General features: G+C 44.0%; 1 protein-coding gene across 5 annotated transcripts in view; it reads right to left on the bottom strand.

Annotated features, from left to right (window-relative positions):
- Nucleotides 1–18,348, bottom strand: part of ATP10A (ATPase phospholipid transporting 10A (putative)) — a 199,294-nt gene that overhangs the window by 18,030 nt on the left and 162,916 nt on the right. For all 5 annotated transcript variants that reach the window (XM_045070734.1, XM_045070735.1, XM_045070732.1 and 2 more), the window contains exons 10-13: nucleotides 16,433–17,021; nucleotides 8,574–8,677; nucleotides 8,352–8,478; nucleotides 2,335–2,519 (exon numbers count right to left, since the gene is read on the bottom strand). In XM_045070734.1, coding sequence (XP_044926669.1) covers nucleotides 2,335–2,519; nucleotides 8,352–8,478; nucleotides 8,574–8,677; nucleotides 16,433–17,021 — 1,005 coding nt within the window. The remainder of the gene's footprint in view (nucleotides 1–2,334; nucleotides 2,520–8,351; nucleotides 8,479–8,573; nucleotides 8,678–16,432; nucleotides 17,022–18,348) is intronic.

The following is an 18,348-nucleotide window of genomic DNA, read 5'->3' on the forward strand; positions in this document are numbered from 1 at the left end:
CCAGGCACCCCAAGTATAGATTTTATTTTATTTTTTCAAAGATTTCATTTATTTACTTGATACACAGAGATCACAAGTAGGCAGAGAGGCAGGCAGAGAGAGAGGAGGAAGCAGGCTCCCTGCTGAGCAGGCAGCCTGATGTGGGGCTCGATTCCAGGACCCTGGGATCATGACCCAAACCAAAGGCAGAAGCCTTAACCCACTGAGCCACCCAGGCACTCCCCAAGTATAGATTTTAGTAAGTAATAACATGTCAATATTGGTTCATTGATTACTGTTAAAGATGTTAATAACAGGAAAATTTTGGTATGTATTATTTTGGAACTTTCAATACTATCGTTCCAATTTTTCTATAAATTTAAAACCATTGTGCATATAAAGTTTATTTTTTAAAACATCACTAAATAGCCCAACAGCAGAAAGGAGATAACAGAAGAAAAAGTCAGTGAACTCAAAGATCAATAGAAATTAACCAATTTTACCAAGAGAAAAAAAAAAAAAATGAAGACAGCCTCAGGGAGCCTTGAGACAAACTAGAAGACCTGACATTCATGTCATCAGTCTTCCAGAAGAAGAGGAGAAATTGCAGTGTAGAAAAAAATGTCTGAAGAAATAAAAAATGGCTAAAAACCTGCCAAATTTAGTGAAAGACATAACCCCACAGATTCAAGTAGCTCAGCAAATCCCAGAGTATCAATCTGAAAAATTCTGTGCCCAAACACACCATAAACAAACTGCTTAAAGGCAAAATCAATCAATCAATCAATCAAAACATCCAGAAAAAAATGTTGCATTAGCTATAGGGTAACAATGATTTGGATGACTCTTGATTTCACCTAGAAACCATGGTGAAATAAACACATTCTCTGAACAAAGGAAAGTAAGAGAATCTGTTGGCAGTAGACCTACTTTAAAGGAATTGCTGAAGGAAGTTTTTCAGACAAGAAGAAAAAAAATGCCACAAGGATGCTTTTAACACTGGGGATGAAAGAAGTGTGACAGAAATTCTCAATATTCACATAAATAAAATGGGCTATTCTTTCCCTTTTGACATCTTTAAAGTATGCTTTTTGATTGAATGCACAAATTATCTGACAAGGATTTCCATCTCTGTAGCTTTCATAGAAGATGCCTACAAAGTAAAGAGGTAAAGGGACACATGGTGTGACAAGACTTCATTCTACTTGAAGTAGCAAAATACTGATTGTACTGATGACTTAAGAATGCATATTGTATTTTCTATTTTCTAGGAAAAAAAAAAAGAAGCTAAAAACCCAAGTAAAGTGTTATCAAAGAAATGAGATATATTAAAATGTTTTAAGGATACTAAAACATGTTACTAAAAAATGTTTTAAGGAACCCAAAGGAAGGCAGGAAAGGGAATGGAGGGATTGAAAACAGAAAGAATAATCAGGAAAAAAAAAGAAAAGAAAGAAAACTACCAATATTAAGACTTCTAAACTCCACAGGGCAGCATGACACTGGTGAAGGGATAGACATGCAGGTCAGTGCAACAGAATAGAATGTCCAGAAATAGATCTTAAAAAACATGACCAACTGATTTTCAACAAGGGTGTAAAGATGATTTAGTGGGAAAAAAAGGCTTTTCAACAAATGGTGCTGGATGAGTGAGCTATATGCAGAAGAATGAAGTTTGACCTGAACCTTAGACAAAATTCCACATAAAATGGAATATGTCTAAAGGTACAGCAATAAACTACAAAGCTTTTCGAAGAATACATAGGAATAATCTTTGTGGCTAGACACATCTTAAATGTAACAGCTAAATGATAATCTGTAAAAGAAAAAGAAAAAGAAAAAAAAGAATCAGACCTCATCATACAGTTCAAAAAGACGTTTCAAGTGGGAGGTCATTCAAGGAATCGGAGCCCAGGCCAGGTTTATGAGAAGTAGATACACCCTACATACTTGGAGATTTAAATAGATAAATGTGACTGGATGAAAAGTCTAGGAGCCCAGCGAAGCATCCGCAAGGTGACCCATCCCATCCTGAGTATATCAGTGCTGAACAGACTGGTATGCTGACTTGTGTGACTCATGAAACAATTCTCCAATATTGTTGACATGAATATGTCAGGGAAAATCAGACTTAACTTTGCATTAATAAAGTCCAGAGATGCATCCCTTAGAAATTAAGAAATCCCACCAAATCCCACATCCTTCTAGGCAATGGTAAGAAACATGCAAGGAACCCAACACAGATGTAAACACAGAGGTAGAGGGCATAGAAATGGAAGGCATTCCTGCTGCCATGAGGCTGGGTGGGTATGAAGCTGCCCCAGGCAGAGCACGGCTTCCTGGAAACCTACATACCTGGGACTCAGCATTCAGGGTGATGACTTCCTCATCATGGTCCAGCAGTTTGCAGGCATAGGCAATGTTAATGGCTGTTTCTTGTTTGTCACCAGTGAGAACCCAAATCTGCAGGCCTGCTTGACGCAATTTAGCAATGGTTTCTGGGACTCCATCTTGCAGGCGATCTTCAATCCCAGTGGCACCTGGTCAAACGTGCAAGTGTAGGTGAGCCCCCTCTGCACATGCCCTCAGACCCTTATGAGGCACGGATGCCACTGCCAACATAGCAGCGATGCTAGCATGACCCCATAGATTGGGACCTGCTTGGTGCCTTTCTCATGTGGATGATGACTCATTTCCAGACCCTTGTGAACACTTTCAGTATCTCCCTCGATTGACACGCACACAGTCAAGAATGAGTCAGAATAGCTGTGAAGCACCAAACATAATTCTCTGTACTTACGAAAAAGCACTTCCAATGCTTCCTAACAGGCGGCTAATTTTTTTTTTTTAAGATTTTATTTATTTATTTGACAGAGAGAAATCACAAGTAGATGGAGAGGCAGGCAGAGAGAGAGGAAGGGAAGCAGGCTCCCTGCTGAGCAGAGAGCCCGATGCGGGACTCGATCCCAAGACCCTGAGATCATGACCTGAGCGAAAGGCAGCGGCTTAATCCACTGAGCCACCCAGGCGCCCCCCAGGCGGCTAACTTTTGACATAACAGATAACTTGGAAACCAAGCTTGTGGGGAGATGGTAGGAATGACCATATTCTGAAGGATGAAAAAGTTTTAAATATTATCCATGACATCCACAAGCTATGCTCTCAGCAGTGTTTACTGTGAGCTGCCTAAGCAGACCACACAAGCCCATTATTTCTCAAAATCAACATTACCCAGAATGTACCTTTTCCACAAACATAATTAATAAGCAGTGGGTCTCCCTACACAGTCTTCTGTACATTGGGACACATTTTATACCCAGTGCAGAAAGGTGCTCTCCAGGTCACCCTCAGTTTTTTTCCCATTGCCAACTTAATGAGATGGTCTCTATCTTCCCTCTGGAAGTATAGCACTGACCAAGGACACCTCACTGGCCCTGCCCTTCTCTTTTATGTCACACTGTTCCCTGTGCTGAGAGGCTGATACAGGCTGAATGTGTCCCCATAATTCATAGATTGAAGCCCTAACCCTCACTGTGATGGCATCAGGTGGGAAGGTAGAATACTCATGAATGAGGTTAATGCCCTTAAAATAAGGGACATAAGAGAGATGATCTCCCTCCACCATTCAAGGATACAGAAGGAAGATAGCCATCTGCAAGCCAGGAAGAGAGTCCTTTAATGAACCGAACTGGCCGCCACTTTGATATGGAACTTCCAGCCTCCATAACTGTGAGAAATCAATGTCTGCTGTTTAAGCTGTCCAATCCGTGGTACTTTGCTATGACAGCCTGAATGACTAAAATAGACACCACTTTCCTTTCTCCTCCTAGAACAGATGAGTTGGCAGGTATAGGGAGGGTGGAGTCATGTACATGTACGTGAGCATAATACGTGTACAAAAAGCATGCATTTCTTAAGTATATACTATAATGCACTTTCACAAATCACACGCCTGTTGGACCAGCTCTCCAGAAGGCCCCTCAAGGGTAAGTGGCAGTCTTCTCTCTTACAACTCATGCAGTCTGTGCAGTGTGTTGGACCTGGGCCTATCTTTTATTTGAATGCACCAGAAGCCTAAGTGGGAACAGAAGGCTAAGGGCCCAGAAAAGGAGGACAAGATATTGCACCCAAGCTGCCCTCAGCTCTGAATCACAGAGTCCTCAAGAGGAGGACGAGGCAGGGGTGTAGAGCTCAAAGTCTGCTTAGGAATAAAACCATGTTATGCTCCATGTTCATTGTGAGCATATTTTTGATAACCCAGGCACTGGAAGGCCATCTGGTCTTGGACCTTCTCCCATCCCCCAGACCCCTGGTTCTAGGACGGGAAGAAACGGTATGCTCTAGGTCTCTGGCTCCCTATTTTCACCATCCAACAGAGCTGATATCTACCAAGAGATCCTAAGTATCACTTATGTTGTGGCACATTCCTGGATATCCAAGGGAAGGGGGAGGGATGATCATGTCTGCCTCCATGTACTCAAAATGTCTTATTCAGGGGCACCTGGGTGGCATAGTTGGTTAAGTATCCAACTCTTGATTTTGGCTCAGGTCATGAACTCAGGGTCGTGAGATCAAGCCCTGCATCATTGGGCCCCTGTGCTCAGCACGGAGCCTTGTTAGAGTTTGTCTCTCCATCTGTCCCTCCCCCTGTGTGTGCTCTCTCTCTCTAAAAAAAAATCTTGTTCATACTTAATAACAACAGTGATTATGGAATAATCATAATGATGGCTAACCCTGATGAATTATTTTTTTTTAATTTTTTATTATTTGACAGAGAGAGAGAGAGAGATCACAAGTAGGCAGAGAGGCAGGCAGAGAGAGAGGGGGAAGCAGGCTCCCCACTGAGCAGAGAGCCTGACTTGGGGCTCGATCCCAGAACCCTGAGATCATGACCTGAGCTGAAGGCAGAGGCTTAACCCACTGAGCCAACCAGGTGCCCCACCCTGATGAATTATTAAATGCCAGGCAAAAGTTTCTGTAACATCCCTAACATGTGAGTACTACAATTATCCCCACCATACAGATGTGGGAAGCAAAGGTGTGAAAGATTAGTTAGCAATGCAAGGGCTACAGTATTCCATACACAGTATGTCTCATGCTCCAAACCTCTGACCTGTACGGCTGCTCTAGGAGAACTTCGACTGTGGAACACAGCTTTGTGTGTAATTCAGCCATTTACCCATCCTTCACTAGACAGCAACTTCCTAGAGGGGCCTTGTAACTCCCCACCTTTGTATACTGGCTGCTTAGCCAGAGCTCCTTGATAAATGTCCTCTGAGAGAAAAAAAAAAAAAAAGGCAGGGATGGACTCAGAGATAAATTCAGTCCTTCGGGGAAAACCTAACACCTTGAAAATAAAGCACCTTCATTTCAGGAGCTAACTGGCCAAATAATGGGCCCTGACTGGGTTGCTGATCCTAACCTCTATGTGCAGCTTTGAATCAAACACAGAATATTATTGAACTCAGAAAGAGAATTATGTAAAGTATGTCTATCTCAGCATGAAATATGGCTAGGGATAAAGAGTATCTGAGGATAAAGTATTTGAGCTGAGGATAAAGATAAATCTCAGGGAACAGTCCTTTAAAAATTACCTGGAAACACAGTGGTCTTTCTTTAGCTCTTTAAAGTAGCTTATTAGCAATAGAATCTCTGCGACTTAGAGTAAATGCCACCTCTCTACAGCCTGAGCCTCGGGAGGACCTGGCATTTTGAGTGTTATAACAGGGTAGGTAGTAGGGTTCAAGCTTGTGCCACCATGTTTCACTGTGAACAAATGTCAGGTGGCCTTTCATGTGAGGGGAGTTCCAGATGACATCTGGAAAAACAAACAGGAACGTCAGGGAAAGGGAACAGAATGTTGTCCTTTGAATTAAGGTTCTTGGCCAGAACAGTATGGAAAAGGAAATTTCAAGCACACAGTGTAAGTGGTGACCCTTCTTCTGTAGTTCTCTGATGTTATTTAATGTAAGAATATAAATGAAAATATTTAGAAACAGTATTTGGCTGTGGGCTTATTAAAAATATAAATGGCTTGGGGCGCCTGGGTGGCTCAGTGGGTTAAGCCTCTGCCTTTGGCTCAGGTCATGATCTCAGGGTCCTGGGATCGAGCCCTGCATCGGGCTCTCTGCTCAGCAGGGAGCTTGCTTCCCTCTCTCTCTGTCAAATAAATAAATAACATCTTAAAAAAAATATATATATATATGTATAAATGGCTTACTTTACATTTCTTAAAAATGAACCAGAGAAGTTGGAGTACAGTGTCTGTGGATAAAGCTGTGGTGAACACTAAGGCGGTGGCTCTCCTATTCTCCAGCTCAGGCTGGCTCATCATCTGAACCATAAATAGCCCAGGCTGCAGGAGATGCTAAGTGTTTAACAACCAGCTAGCAGGAGGGAAGCTGATTTGTTGCATTTTCCCATTTCTGTAGTACAAATACACCCACCTTGGCCGATGTCAAACTACCAACAGCATCAAAAAGCTATGCAAAAATTCCTGGAAATTATGCGAAACAACAATAGGTGACTGCAAAATTACTGAAAATGTATGGAGAGGCTCTCCCCAGCAGGCATGACCAGACTCCAGCACACTGATGGTGCCCACTATGGGCACTCCAGTAGTTCCTTCACTGACTCACCTCAGAGCCATCTGACACACCCCTGGAGATAAGCATCCACTCAGGATGACAGCAGAATGTGGCTGAATCAAGATGCTGAAAAATTCTACTATCCCAGCCCCAACAGAAAAAAAACTGGAATAGGGATAAGTAAAAAACCTTACTTTTAGATGCTTACATAGCTGCCCAAGCAAATATCAGAATACAAGCTAGAAAGCAATTCCCCATATGTGAAGGCAGTGACCTCAGACTCCTCACCATGTGCGTCTGAATACTAGACCCTGTGCTTGGACCTCATTAGTGCTTCACTTGGCACCCACTTTGTTCTTCCCCAGGATTATTACCCGGCAGCCAAGGAGACTGGGATGCCAAAAAGACAGTGTCACTTGCCCAGGGTCTTATGGTCTCTAGGGGACAGAGCCAGAACTGGACAACCAAGGCAAGGCTTGTAGATTCTGAAAGAAGGAAAAGTAGGGGTGCCTAAAAATATAGGTGGACAGCATGGGGACTCACAGCCAAGTCCTCCAACAGTTAAGGTCTCACCCTGTGGAAAAGGGAAGAGATTCCATCTGCCTTGCTCCACAGAGTAGGACCAGTGCCCACCGGCAGAAAAGGACTGGGGAAGCAAATTTTACTCCATTTGAGAGTCAGAGCTCTCCAGGGAGAGTGCCCTGCAGTGAAGGGACAGAGAAGTAAGACAGGTACAACCTGTCTATGGGCCAGGAAGACCAGCAGGAACCCCTGTCTATCCCACAGGTATGATCAACAGAGTCTTCTGGAGAAGTATGTTCTAGATATGAATAATCCTAGTGCAGTAAATCAAAACCTGGCAGGCTAGAAAAAGCACAGCTGTCTTCCAAGTGTTTCATTTAATCACCCCCCCAGGAATACTGCTCATGAGATCTCTGTGCATCTAGATCTTGGGGCTTTTTTGAGCAGTGCATGCCTGCCTATAAGACAGCACAGGCAAAAAAGAATATTATATTAAGTGTGTCTGTTATGCTATGGAACATATTAATCATTATATTAGATATGCATATACAGATACATAGGTAGCCCAACTCCTTCATCCAGGGAGCAAGACCAAATGAATTACAGCCTTTCTGTATTAAATGAAGAGGGATGAACTCCAGGTTCTCCATGCCCCAGATATACCATCTGACTACTGGAACCACGGGATGGGCTGTGTGCTGATCACAATCCATTCCTGCTGTGGTCACAGAGAGCACATATATAAAGACTCAGCTAATTTAATACAAACTTAGTATTAAATATTTTAAATATTAAAATAAATATTCTTATATATACTAATATGACCACAGTAGCAAATGGGCACATTTTAGCAAAAATGAGCTCATTTTCTTTTCATCCAAATTGAATCTATGAAACATTCATAAGATGTAAAGTGCAGCCATTTCTGGAGTCCAACAGTTTCTTTTTGTGTCAGGGGTAGGAGGTGGAGTGAGCCCTCATCTCTATTTTTGGTGGAAAAGCAGGGTTTAAGGAGAGGCAAGTCAGGTGTCACTGGGTGCCTGGTGGGACACATGGAATATCACAGAGACAGGCTGTGGTGTGAATGTTCTGTCAGGGGTGGCTGGGCCTGGGGGACGTGCTAGCATCAGACCAGGCAGCTCCTGAACCATGCCCGGCAGGTGCAGAGCTGCCAGTGACTACAGCCATGTCAGGACCCCATCCAGGACGGTCTCTGCAAATTCCACACTGCTTGGTGCAACTCTTGCCCATGTGCATAATTACCCAACAGATGCAGATTCGTTTCCAGGCGAATGGCAGACTGGAAAAGCAGCTCTTCGCGGTTGTCCAGGGAAGATTCTGCTTCTAAGTGGTTTTGCAACCAACAGGCATACTCTTCTTCACTCAGAACCTACATGAGACACACTGGTGAGTGCCATGCAGGCGCTGAGCACCGTGAGGGTGGCGGTCAGCACCCGTGCTCCTGTGGCGGTGGCGCCCACTCACCCTCTTGGCGATGCACAAGGTGCGCAGGCCTTCCACGGCATACAGGTTGAGGTAATTCTGAGTCTTGCTTCGGATTTTCTTTTGATGCCTTCCTCTGGCGTCATCTAGGATGGGGTAGAAGCAGAAACACAGGTAAGTACAAATAACAGTATCCAGCGGTTGGTGGACCGCTCCACAAACCTCAGGCAGCTTTGCATGGTGTTGAAACAACTTTGCACGTGCAGGCCACAAGAGAGGCCAGCACCACCCCAGAGGCTCCAGTCCAGAAGCTCCTCTCCCCCAGCTTCTGGCTAGCTTTCCATGAAAACAGCCATGTTTTGGAGTAGTTATACTCCATGTTTTGGAGTAGTTATACTCACAGACACGGAAAGCAGAACAGTGGTGCCAGGGGTGGAGGCGTGGGGAGACAAGAGGAACTGTCCGGTGGGTAAAGAGTTTGCTTTGCAAGGTAAAGTTTTGGAGATCTGTTGACCAGCTATGTGAATCCACTTAACATTACTGTATTGAGATGGTAAATTTTAGGTCATATGAGTTTTTTTTTTTTTTTTTTACCTCAATTACAAAGAAAAAGCTAAGTCCACTAGTAAGAGTGCTCTAAACACACACCCCTTTTGGCTTCCTGTAGACACAGCTGAGTAGACTTACTGCTTAATTAGCAAACTTCAGAAGTGCTGACTCAGAGCCTCACCCGACTGTGGCATCCACGACAAGCTGACACACACTTTCCCAAGTCGACCATTTCCATGGGTCGCCAATTATGTGTGGAAAGGCATAACGCACTTTGGTTTGTGCATGATGAAAGTATATGATGCCTGGGTCTCAGGACCAGTGCTCTAGCTGGCTGCATTTAGAATTGCATTTTGTTGCAGTGCCTTAAGCAGGAATGTCACAAGAGCATTCTTCCCCTGTGACTTACTCCCACAACTCCAGTAAGAGACACGTGTGGAGCCCTCCACACTAGATTCACCCCGGGTCCATGTCATCACGTGTACGTAGTATACACGTTTCACATAAAATTTAAAGTAAAGTTTATTTTAAAAGGAACCACATCATATTTCTGACTGTTACTAATGACATTTGTTGAAATGAGACGCTCATATAAACAAAGAATTATTTGAGATTTTATTTACTTGTCAGAGAGAGAAAGAGAGCACAAGCATGGGGAGTGGCAGGCTCCCCGCTAAGCAAGGAGCCTGACACGGGACTCAATCCCAAAACCCTGGCATCATGACCTGAGCAGAAGGCAAATGCTTAACTGGCTGAACCACCCAGGTGTCCCTAAACAAAGCTTTATTAGGAGTGATCCAGTGGTGTCCACTGGCCCAGGAGGTAGATATAAACAAAGGTAATTATCTTCCAGTTTGTGAAAAATTGTACTTTATTTTTTTTTAAAGATTTTATTTATTTATTTGACAGAAATTACAAGTAGGCAGAGAGGCAGGCAGAGAAAGAGAGGAGGAAGCAGGCTCCCTGCTGAGAAGAGAGCCGATCCCAAGACCCTGGGATCATGACCTGAGCTGAAGGCAGAGGCTTTAACCCACTGAACCACCCAGGCACCCCAAAAAATTGTACTTTAATAAAAAGTGCAGTTTCTATCCCCAGAACACCAGTAGTTTTACCAGACAGAATATAAGATGTGCAAATATCACATAAGACATACTTTTATTAAAAATATTATGTTTTTCATCTAAAATTCAAATTTTACTTGGCATTCAATATATTTTGTTTGCTAAATCTGGCAACTCTACTTCCACCCCTGGTCTAAGACAGGCTGTCTACAACCTGAGTCAGGTCCTAGGCAAACTGGATCTGGGAGGAACACTTTCACTCTCTCAGACATGTGTTCTCCATAGAGAAGATAGCACCCCCAAGGGCCTAAAATATTGGTTCTGGGGCAAAAAAAAAATTAAAAAAAAGCCCAGAAATAATTTTACTATATATACCTAAAACATACTTAGGCAATGATATACAGACAGTACATAAACAAATATACAGCATATCTGTGGCATTAAAATGTCCCAGGGAGATAATTTAAAAATGTCTAAAAAGGCTCCTTAAGGGAGCAATAATGAAAAAAAGAGAGAGGGGAAACACTGCCCTTGATTGCTTTTGCTTTAGGAATTTAAATTTCCTGAAAAAATGACACTGAAAAGATGACATCTTAATTTTGACTACTATTTTACTCCTGATATTGTGGTAACAATTCTCAGAAGGGGATAATAACAGTATTCCAGATGTTGACTATTACTCGAGCAAAGACGCATCTATCTGAGGGCCTTTGGAATTAGAATAATAACAATATGGCTATTATTGTTATATAATAATAACAGAGAGGGGAGGGGAGGGGAAGACTGCACTCTAGGAAAGCAGCAGCGTACAGGGGCTGAGACTGAACACTTGGTCAAAACAGACCTGATGAGCTAGAGGAAGCAGGCCAGGCAGCTCAGCACGCTAGGTGCCCTGGATGAATTGTGTGAGTGATCCCAAAGGCAGCCATACAGAGCTGCTCTGTACAGGGCCACTCACAGCAGAGCCTGGGACAGAGCCCACCCAGACCTTCAGGGAGAGAAGCAGCGACTGCCCTGCCTCATCCCCTCACTCCTCCAGACTTGCAAACACAGCCTGCTCTGCCACTTGAGGTAAGACCTTGTTTCTGATTCTTACTTGACCTCTCCCTTGGAGTTTCCCACCACACAATGATTGCACAGTCACTGGGAAGAGCCAATGTTAGGGTTTGTAGGATTCGTTCTTTGTGAATGCTGGGATATGTCTATATTCTGATGGAGGGGTCAAGATGGTAGAAAGAACTCAAACTCAAAGTGGATGAGCACCGAGGAGCTGGGGGCACCTGCAAAGAGTGTATTGGGCAATGTCCTAGAAAGCAAACCCATGGACCCCCAGAGTTAGGTGGTCAGCCTGGCTCTTCGGCACTCATCTCAGACTACAGGCATTCTAACAGTCGCATTGTATTTTAAGTGATACTCACGCAATATCAGCCTCTTCTTTCTGATATTCTACAAGCAACGCAGAGCCCATGGGCTTTTCTATTTAAGGTAGTGGGAAGAATTCTGGGTCTGCAACACAGCTGCCCGGGTTATGAGCAACATCATGGGCAGAAGTGGAACCAATGCTACTTAGAGCCTTCTGATGGGTGGTGGCAGCCTGAGGAGCCCACAGAGAAGGTCCCTGTAGCCACATCTGGGTGCTGGTTGGGGAAGGATTGGGAGGGTATGCAAAGTGTCAAACAGTAACAGCTCCCATCTGTCTTTAAAGATGACTCCCACGTCACTGACCTCAAAATGCAGGAGGAGTGAAAGGAGCCTACTCCGGCTCTGGCTGAGCAGTACAGTTGGACACCGCAGCCGAGTCCCTACCAGAGCATGCCTGGCAATGCTCTGAGGACATTCTCAGAGGAAAATGGCCACTCTGACTCATGATTTTGACATGTGGTCTAAAACGCTCAAAGTGGTATTTCCATTTCTTCTATACTTGAGTCAAATTTATTTCTCTTATAGGGAGATTAATCTTGGCCAGGTGGTAGAACAAGAAGGTGAATTCCCTTCCTTTTTCATGCATGCATTTACTGATTTACTCAATAGCAGGAGTGTGTGAGGCCCATGCCAGGTGGTGGGCTACTCTCCGGAGTCTGGAGTCCAGAGTCCGGAGTCTGGAGCAGTCTGGGTGTTTGTGTTTTAAACAGCACACCACGTGGCAACTGTACCACACCTCAAGAAGTGTATCTTAAGGGGAAGGAACCAGAGAAAAGGGAAAAGGACCTAAACTTGTACTCTGTACTTAACATCAGACCAGACACTGTGCTAGGAGCTTGGATAGGGGCTTCCTATGAGGTCCGCATCCTGATTTCCTTTGTGTGGAGGGGAAACAGGCAAACAATGTTAAGTGACTTACTCAGGGTCATTTTAGCCCATAAATGTAGACCTAGGATTTGAACAGATGTCTATAGGTACCGTGGTGGGGTGGAGTCCTTGCTTTCTACCTGATCCCACACAATGTCCAAGACACAGTCGCGTCCTAAGAACACAACACACTCTAATACAGTCACATCCAAAATCAGCATAGCCTCCTCTTCTCTTTTTTTGGTAAAAGTGTTAAATCTCTTTGAAAAAAGGTCTTAAAGATCGGAAGGAATCCGGAGGATAATACTTGTGTGCCTACCTCATTTTATCACCAGCACACAGGCACAGCAGCTTGGCTATAATGGCTCTGGTGAAGTGCTCTGCAAGCCTGTTCCTCTCCACACAGAACCAACCCACAAAGTAGAAGTTGAATGATTTATACATAGTACCAGGGTGTCACCAGTGGATATCTTCAAAGTGACCTCCCAAGGTGACAGCTCCTCTCCTGAGAACCCAACAGGGTCTCGGAACCTCCTGAATCTTAAGTTGCTGGATGTCTACATGTAGCTCTTCCTTGTCCCAACCTATCTGACCTGCACACTGCTTGGAAATTCCCAGAGTAAGGTGGAGAGCTATACAAATGGTTTATTTTTAATTTGTCCCTCTCGATGCCATGGTTTGAGCAATTTGTAACTAGAGCAATGTCATCCTTTTTTTTTTTTTTTTTAAAGATTTTATTTATTTATTTGTCAGAGAGAGAGAGCGCGAGCGAGAGCGAGCATAGGCAGACAGAGTGGCAGGCAGAGTCAGAGGGAGAAGCAGGCTCCCCGCAGAGCAAGGAGCCGGATGTGGGACTCGATCCCAGGACGCTGGGATCATGACCTGAGCCGAAGGCAGCTGCTTAACCAACTGAGCCACCCAGGCGTCCCCAATGTCATCCTTTTAAGTGTCTCTTTCATGGTGGAAAAGATAGAAGGCTTTGCTTCTTAGCTATAGTTATCTAGATATGGGTAATAATTTCCTTCCAGAGACCTGCAGGAGATGGACAGTAGCAGAGGAGGTGAGCACAAGAGCAAAGCTACATTGGGGCTGCAGGATTAGGTGGAGGGGGCTACAAGGCTCCCCAGCCTGCATAGAGTCTCCCAGCAAACAAACCCCCCACCCTGACCTTGAAGTTGACTATGAGTGGTAGGAGTTGTTTGTTTGCACTTTGTCTAGAAATTTGAGGCTGCTTCCTCATTTAAAAGAGTGATCTGCCAGCAAAGTACAAGTGTGGTGACTGCTGCAGCCTTCTTGGTTGCTCTCTTTTGTCCCTTGCACAGCTCAGAACAGTCTCTGGCCCTCTCTGTATGGAGGGGGTCCTACTTTCCACCCTGTCCTACCATCCTACCCTTGTTTGCTTGTGCTACTCCAGGCCTTTTACCTTATATATGACTTGCTGTATGTGGTAAAATCTGAAATACCGTGGCCATTAAATTATCTTTTATGAAAGGCTGTGGAATAGCACAAAGATGATTTTTTATTTAACAGTAGAATTAAATCTGCACAGATAATTGCCATAGCTGTTTTCCTTTGCAGATACAAAATCAGATTTCAGAATAAAGGAGGCTTGTAAAATGTATTTGGAAGCTTTCCTTCCTCTTCTCTTTTTTAGAACAGTTTGAGAATAGGTATTACTTCTCTTGTAAAGGTTAGGCAGAATTCATCTATGAATCCATATGGTCCTGGACTTTTATTTTATTTGGTTTTTTGATTATCAATTCAAATTTGCTACTATTAGTCTGTTCAGATTTTCTATTTCTTCTTGAAATAGAAAATTTTCCATTTCTATTTTCTATAGAAAATCTTTCTATTTCTTCTTCAATTTAAGAATATTGTATGTTGCTAGAATTTCATCTATTTCTTCTAGGTTGTCCAATTTGTTGGCATATAATTTTTTCGTATTTCTGTGGTGTTAGTTTTTACTTCTCCTTTCTTGTTTCTGGTTTTATTTGGGTCCTTTTTTTTTTTAAATTGATGAACCTGGCTAAGGGTTTTATCAATTTTGTTTATCTTTTTCAAAAGAACAAGCTCTTTGTTTCAAATATTTTTTTCCACTTTTGTTTTGTTTTGGTCTATATGTCATTTATTTTTGCTATGGTCTTTACTATTTCCTTCCTTCTACTCCTCTTGGTCTTTGTTCTTCTTTTACTAATTCCTTTAGGTGTAAGGTTACATTGTTGGAGCTTTTTCTTGTTTTTTTTTGAGGTAAGCCTCCATTGCTATGTATTTCCCTCTTATGGTCCCTTTTGCTGCATCCCATAGGTTTTGGACCACTGTATATTCATTTTCTTTCTTTCTTTCTTTTTAGGTTGCTTAGCATCATATTGTTTAGAGTCCACGTGTTTGTCTTTTCCTTCATTGTCATTTTTTACCCCGCAATAAATGGTGGGAAAATTGGACAGCCACATGCAGAAGAATGAAACTGGACTATCTTACATCATATACACAAATAAACTCAAAATGGATTAAAGACTTAAAATGGAGACCTGAAACCATAAAAATCCTAGAAGAGAACATAGGCAGTGATTTCTCTGACACTGGCCATAGCAACATTTTTTTAGCTAGGTGTCCCGAAATAAAACCCCCAAAAAAACAAACAAAAAATGAAAACAAAGAAGAACCCCAAACAAACAAAAAACCAAAACAAACAAACAACCAAAAAAACTATCGGGATTACATTAAAATAAAATCTTTCTGCACAGCAAAGGAAACAATCAAGGAAATTAAAAGGCAACCTACAGAAACGCACAATGAAGAAAATTCTTGGAATGCAAAATCAGCCTATGAATCAGATTCTATGTCCACTCCAACATGGAACCCCTGGGGTGGAAAGGCAAATCCTGCCCTCTGGTAGGTTATTGCCATGAAAAGCTGTCCAAACTGTTTTCAGAGACATGTTTACAAACTGGGAGGCAACAGCTCTGCCAAGGGAAAAGGATTTCATCTGCAGCGATCCTCCAGGACACTTTCCCACAAGGAAGTGGGGCTGCACTTGGGAGCCAGGAGTCCTGCTCTGAGGCACTGAGATTACAGTGAAAGGATTATGGAAGTAAAGTATTCTCTAGCTCCATCCCAGAGCGCTGGAAAGGCTATATACCCTGTGGATAGGGTTTCATAGCAGGCCGTGCCTAGAGATGTTTTCAGTATACAACAGACAGGGGGACTATGGAGGCCAGGCAGCAGAGCCATCTGACAGCAGCATCCTCACCGCCATCCCACCTTTCCCCCCTGGAGGTCAGATGTGTAAGGCTTCACCTTCCAAGTAGAGAGGAAGGGTGACCAGGTTTAGAAATGGGAACCTAGGCCATTGTAAGGCCCAGAAGACAAGGCCTAGAAGGAGGTTCAAGCAAGCCCTTCTCCTGGATAAATTTCCACTAACACCAGTGGTTTTCAAATTCCTCTTTTTTTAATACAGAAGTTATATGGAACTCTGGTACACAAAAGAAACTGAGAGGGAGCTGCTCTGTGCAAAGGTGGAACAGATGACAGTGGCTGAGCAGCCAGCAGCCTCCACCACGTAGGCTCTCATTGTGGCCTGAGGCAGCTCCACAACTGGGCTATAAACCATGACCTGGCTTCACAGCCGCCCTGGTCCAGGCAATCACAGAGTAGGAAAGAACACTCTGGAACATCTAGTCTAAAAGTTCTTAACTTTCATTGTCCAGATTTAAAATGATGCTAGGCCTCACCCTGAGTGACCCCCGACCCCACTGTTCTAAGGTGAGTTCAGGTACTGAAGCCCTCTATCCCCCACCCCTAGTGCATTCTAGTCCAAACTCCTCAAAGGAGGAAAGGGTGATCCAGAAAGGCAAATCTCTGATGGACATTGCTTTAGAAAAAGCTCAATAGAAATCACTTTACCCATGAGAAGGGACTGAGGGACTGAGGGAAGGGGCTAATTTCTTGGGACTTCCAACCTGGACCTGGGGGGTTACTGCCCAGTGGAGGGGAGCTAGATACCTGAGGAGCAGGGGAGCAAGAGGTCCATGACCACTGAGTCAGCTCCTTTGGTGTAGACATTGATCTCATCGGTGAGTGGATGCCGGATCACCACTGACATTCTCTTGCGGATGGAGTCGAAACCCAGTGTGTGCAGGAGCTCAAAGGTGAGCCTGCCCAGGTGGGGCAGTTCCACGGACACCTGGTCATGCAGCCGGTCCACCAGCGCGCAGTTGTAGGCCCGGGCAGCATACACAAGTGCTGCCTCATCGGGGCTCTCTGCCTCATAGCGCAGCTCCCGTTCCTGCTCCTGCTCCAGCTCTAGCTTCTGCTCCTGGGCAGTGTGCTCTGGGGCCCAGCTTGCAGCCCCGCTGCTATAGCCATTGCTGGCGATGGCCGCAGCTGGCTGGCCTAGCCTCTCCTCCAGCTTGAACAGTGTGCTGTCATTGGGTAGGGTGGACAGAAAGTTGGACCCTGACTTGTGGGCGGCTTTGCTGGTGGCCAGGCTCCCAATGCTGCTGCAGCCTGAGGTCAGGCGGCTCGGTGAGAACCTCCGTAGGAAGTCTTCTATCGTCTTCACAGGGGACTTCACCTCAAATCTCACCCTCACCTGCAAGAGAAGCAGTTAGAAGATACATGAGGTATATCCAGAGGCCTCACCCAAACTGCCACAGGCACTCCCCCACTTTCCTAGTGGGGGCTCAGAGCACAGAGTTCCCATTTCCTAGATTTTGGAGGATAGGCTAGAAACTGCAACTAGAGCCAGCATTTCTTCCTTGAGACCATTCTTTGGCCTCTTCCATTTCACTTAAAAATTAGCAGTATACATTCTTTTAGAATGATATCACCTGGGTAGCCAGATAGAGGCCTGGGACTGACTCAGGGAGTGTGTGGCTAGCGGTACCTGTAGGCTTTGAGATAATCTCCTTGTCTACCTATCCCCATACTGTAGTGTCCCACTGCTTGCCGAAAAGGTTCAGAAGAGCATACTTGTCACTACTGCCTGGCACAAAACCCAGCTTCCCCACCCCACCCAATCACAAGAAGCATTGACAAAAGACCAGCTTATATAGTCCTTTGAGCTGTGTCCATATAAAATTTAAATAACACTCCCAAACCCAAAAGAAATTTCATAAACAAATTAAATGCTTGGACAAATTCAGGATTCAAATCATTTAGCACATTTTTTTAAAGCCACAATAAATCACTTGTCTTCTAACAAGAAATGAAAACAACAAAATGACCGTTATATACATTTGCCAGCATTCCAAAAAGCTCACTGATGGAGCAACAGCAATACTTTATTTAAACGAGTACTGTTTACTAATGCTAGTATAATATGCCTATTTTAAACTTCCTACTAGAAGATGGATCTAGAGCAAATGTTGCAACAAGCAAAACATTGAATTATAGTTAGCTTTCAATTTTCATCCTTTTTCCCATGTGTCCAAAGTTATAAGTTATGTAATAGCCTGCAGAAAAGTCAGGCATTTGGTAAAGCAGGGAACATGGGACCAATTTTGATAAAGGTGTTTCTTCTTTGTTCCCGTTATGACTTTAAATGTGCTATATATTCAAGGGGCAGTTTCAAGCAGTCACACTGGAGCTCCTGCTGGCTCCAAATACCCTGGGAGATAGCACTGACGAGTATGTGGCAAGGGGAGTGCATTCAGAGACCTACTCGTCTTCAGAGAGTGGGGGATTAAATATTCTGCTCCCTATGTGGAAGGCACTGCGTATGTGACCATCATCACATGCCTCAGTTACATTAGGGTCTCCCTCACTTATTCAGTAGTTGCAACAATGCCGGAGTCTCAGACAGGTCTAACTAGAAACCAGACACTTCTCCAGGGATGCATGCCAGCGGGACTGAATATAGGGCGGTGGAAGAACCCAAAGGCCAGATAAGGGATGCTGGGCAGCTAAGAGGTGAGCTG

This window comes from Mustela putorius, unplaced genomic scaffold (assembly GCF_011764305.1).
Source record: "Mustela putorius furo isolate JIRA1106 unplaced genomic scaffold, ASM1176430v1.1 tig00003972_pilon_pilon_pilon, whole genome shotgun sequence".
In the NCBI taxonomy this organism is placed as follows: domain Eukaryota; kingdom Metazoa; phylum Chordata; class Mammalia; order Carnivora; family Mustelidae; genus Mustela; species Mustela putorius.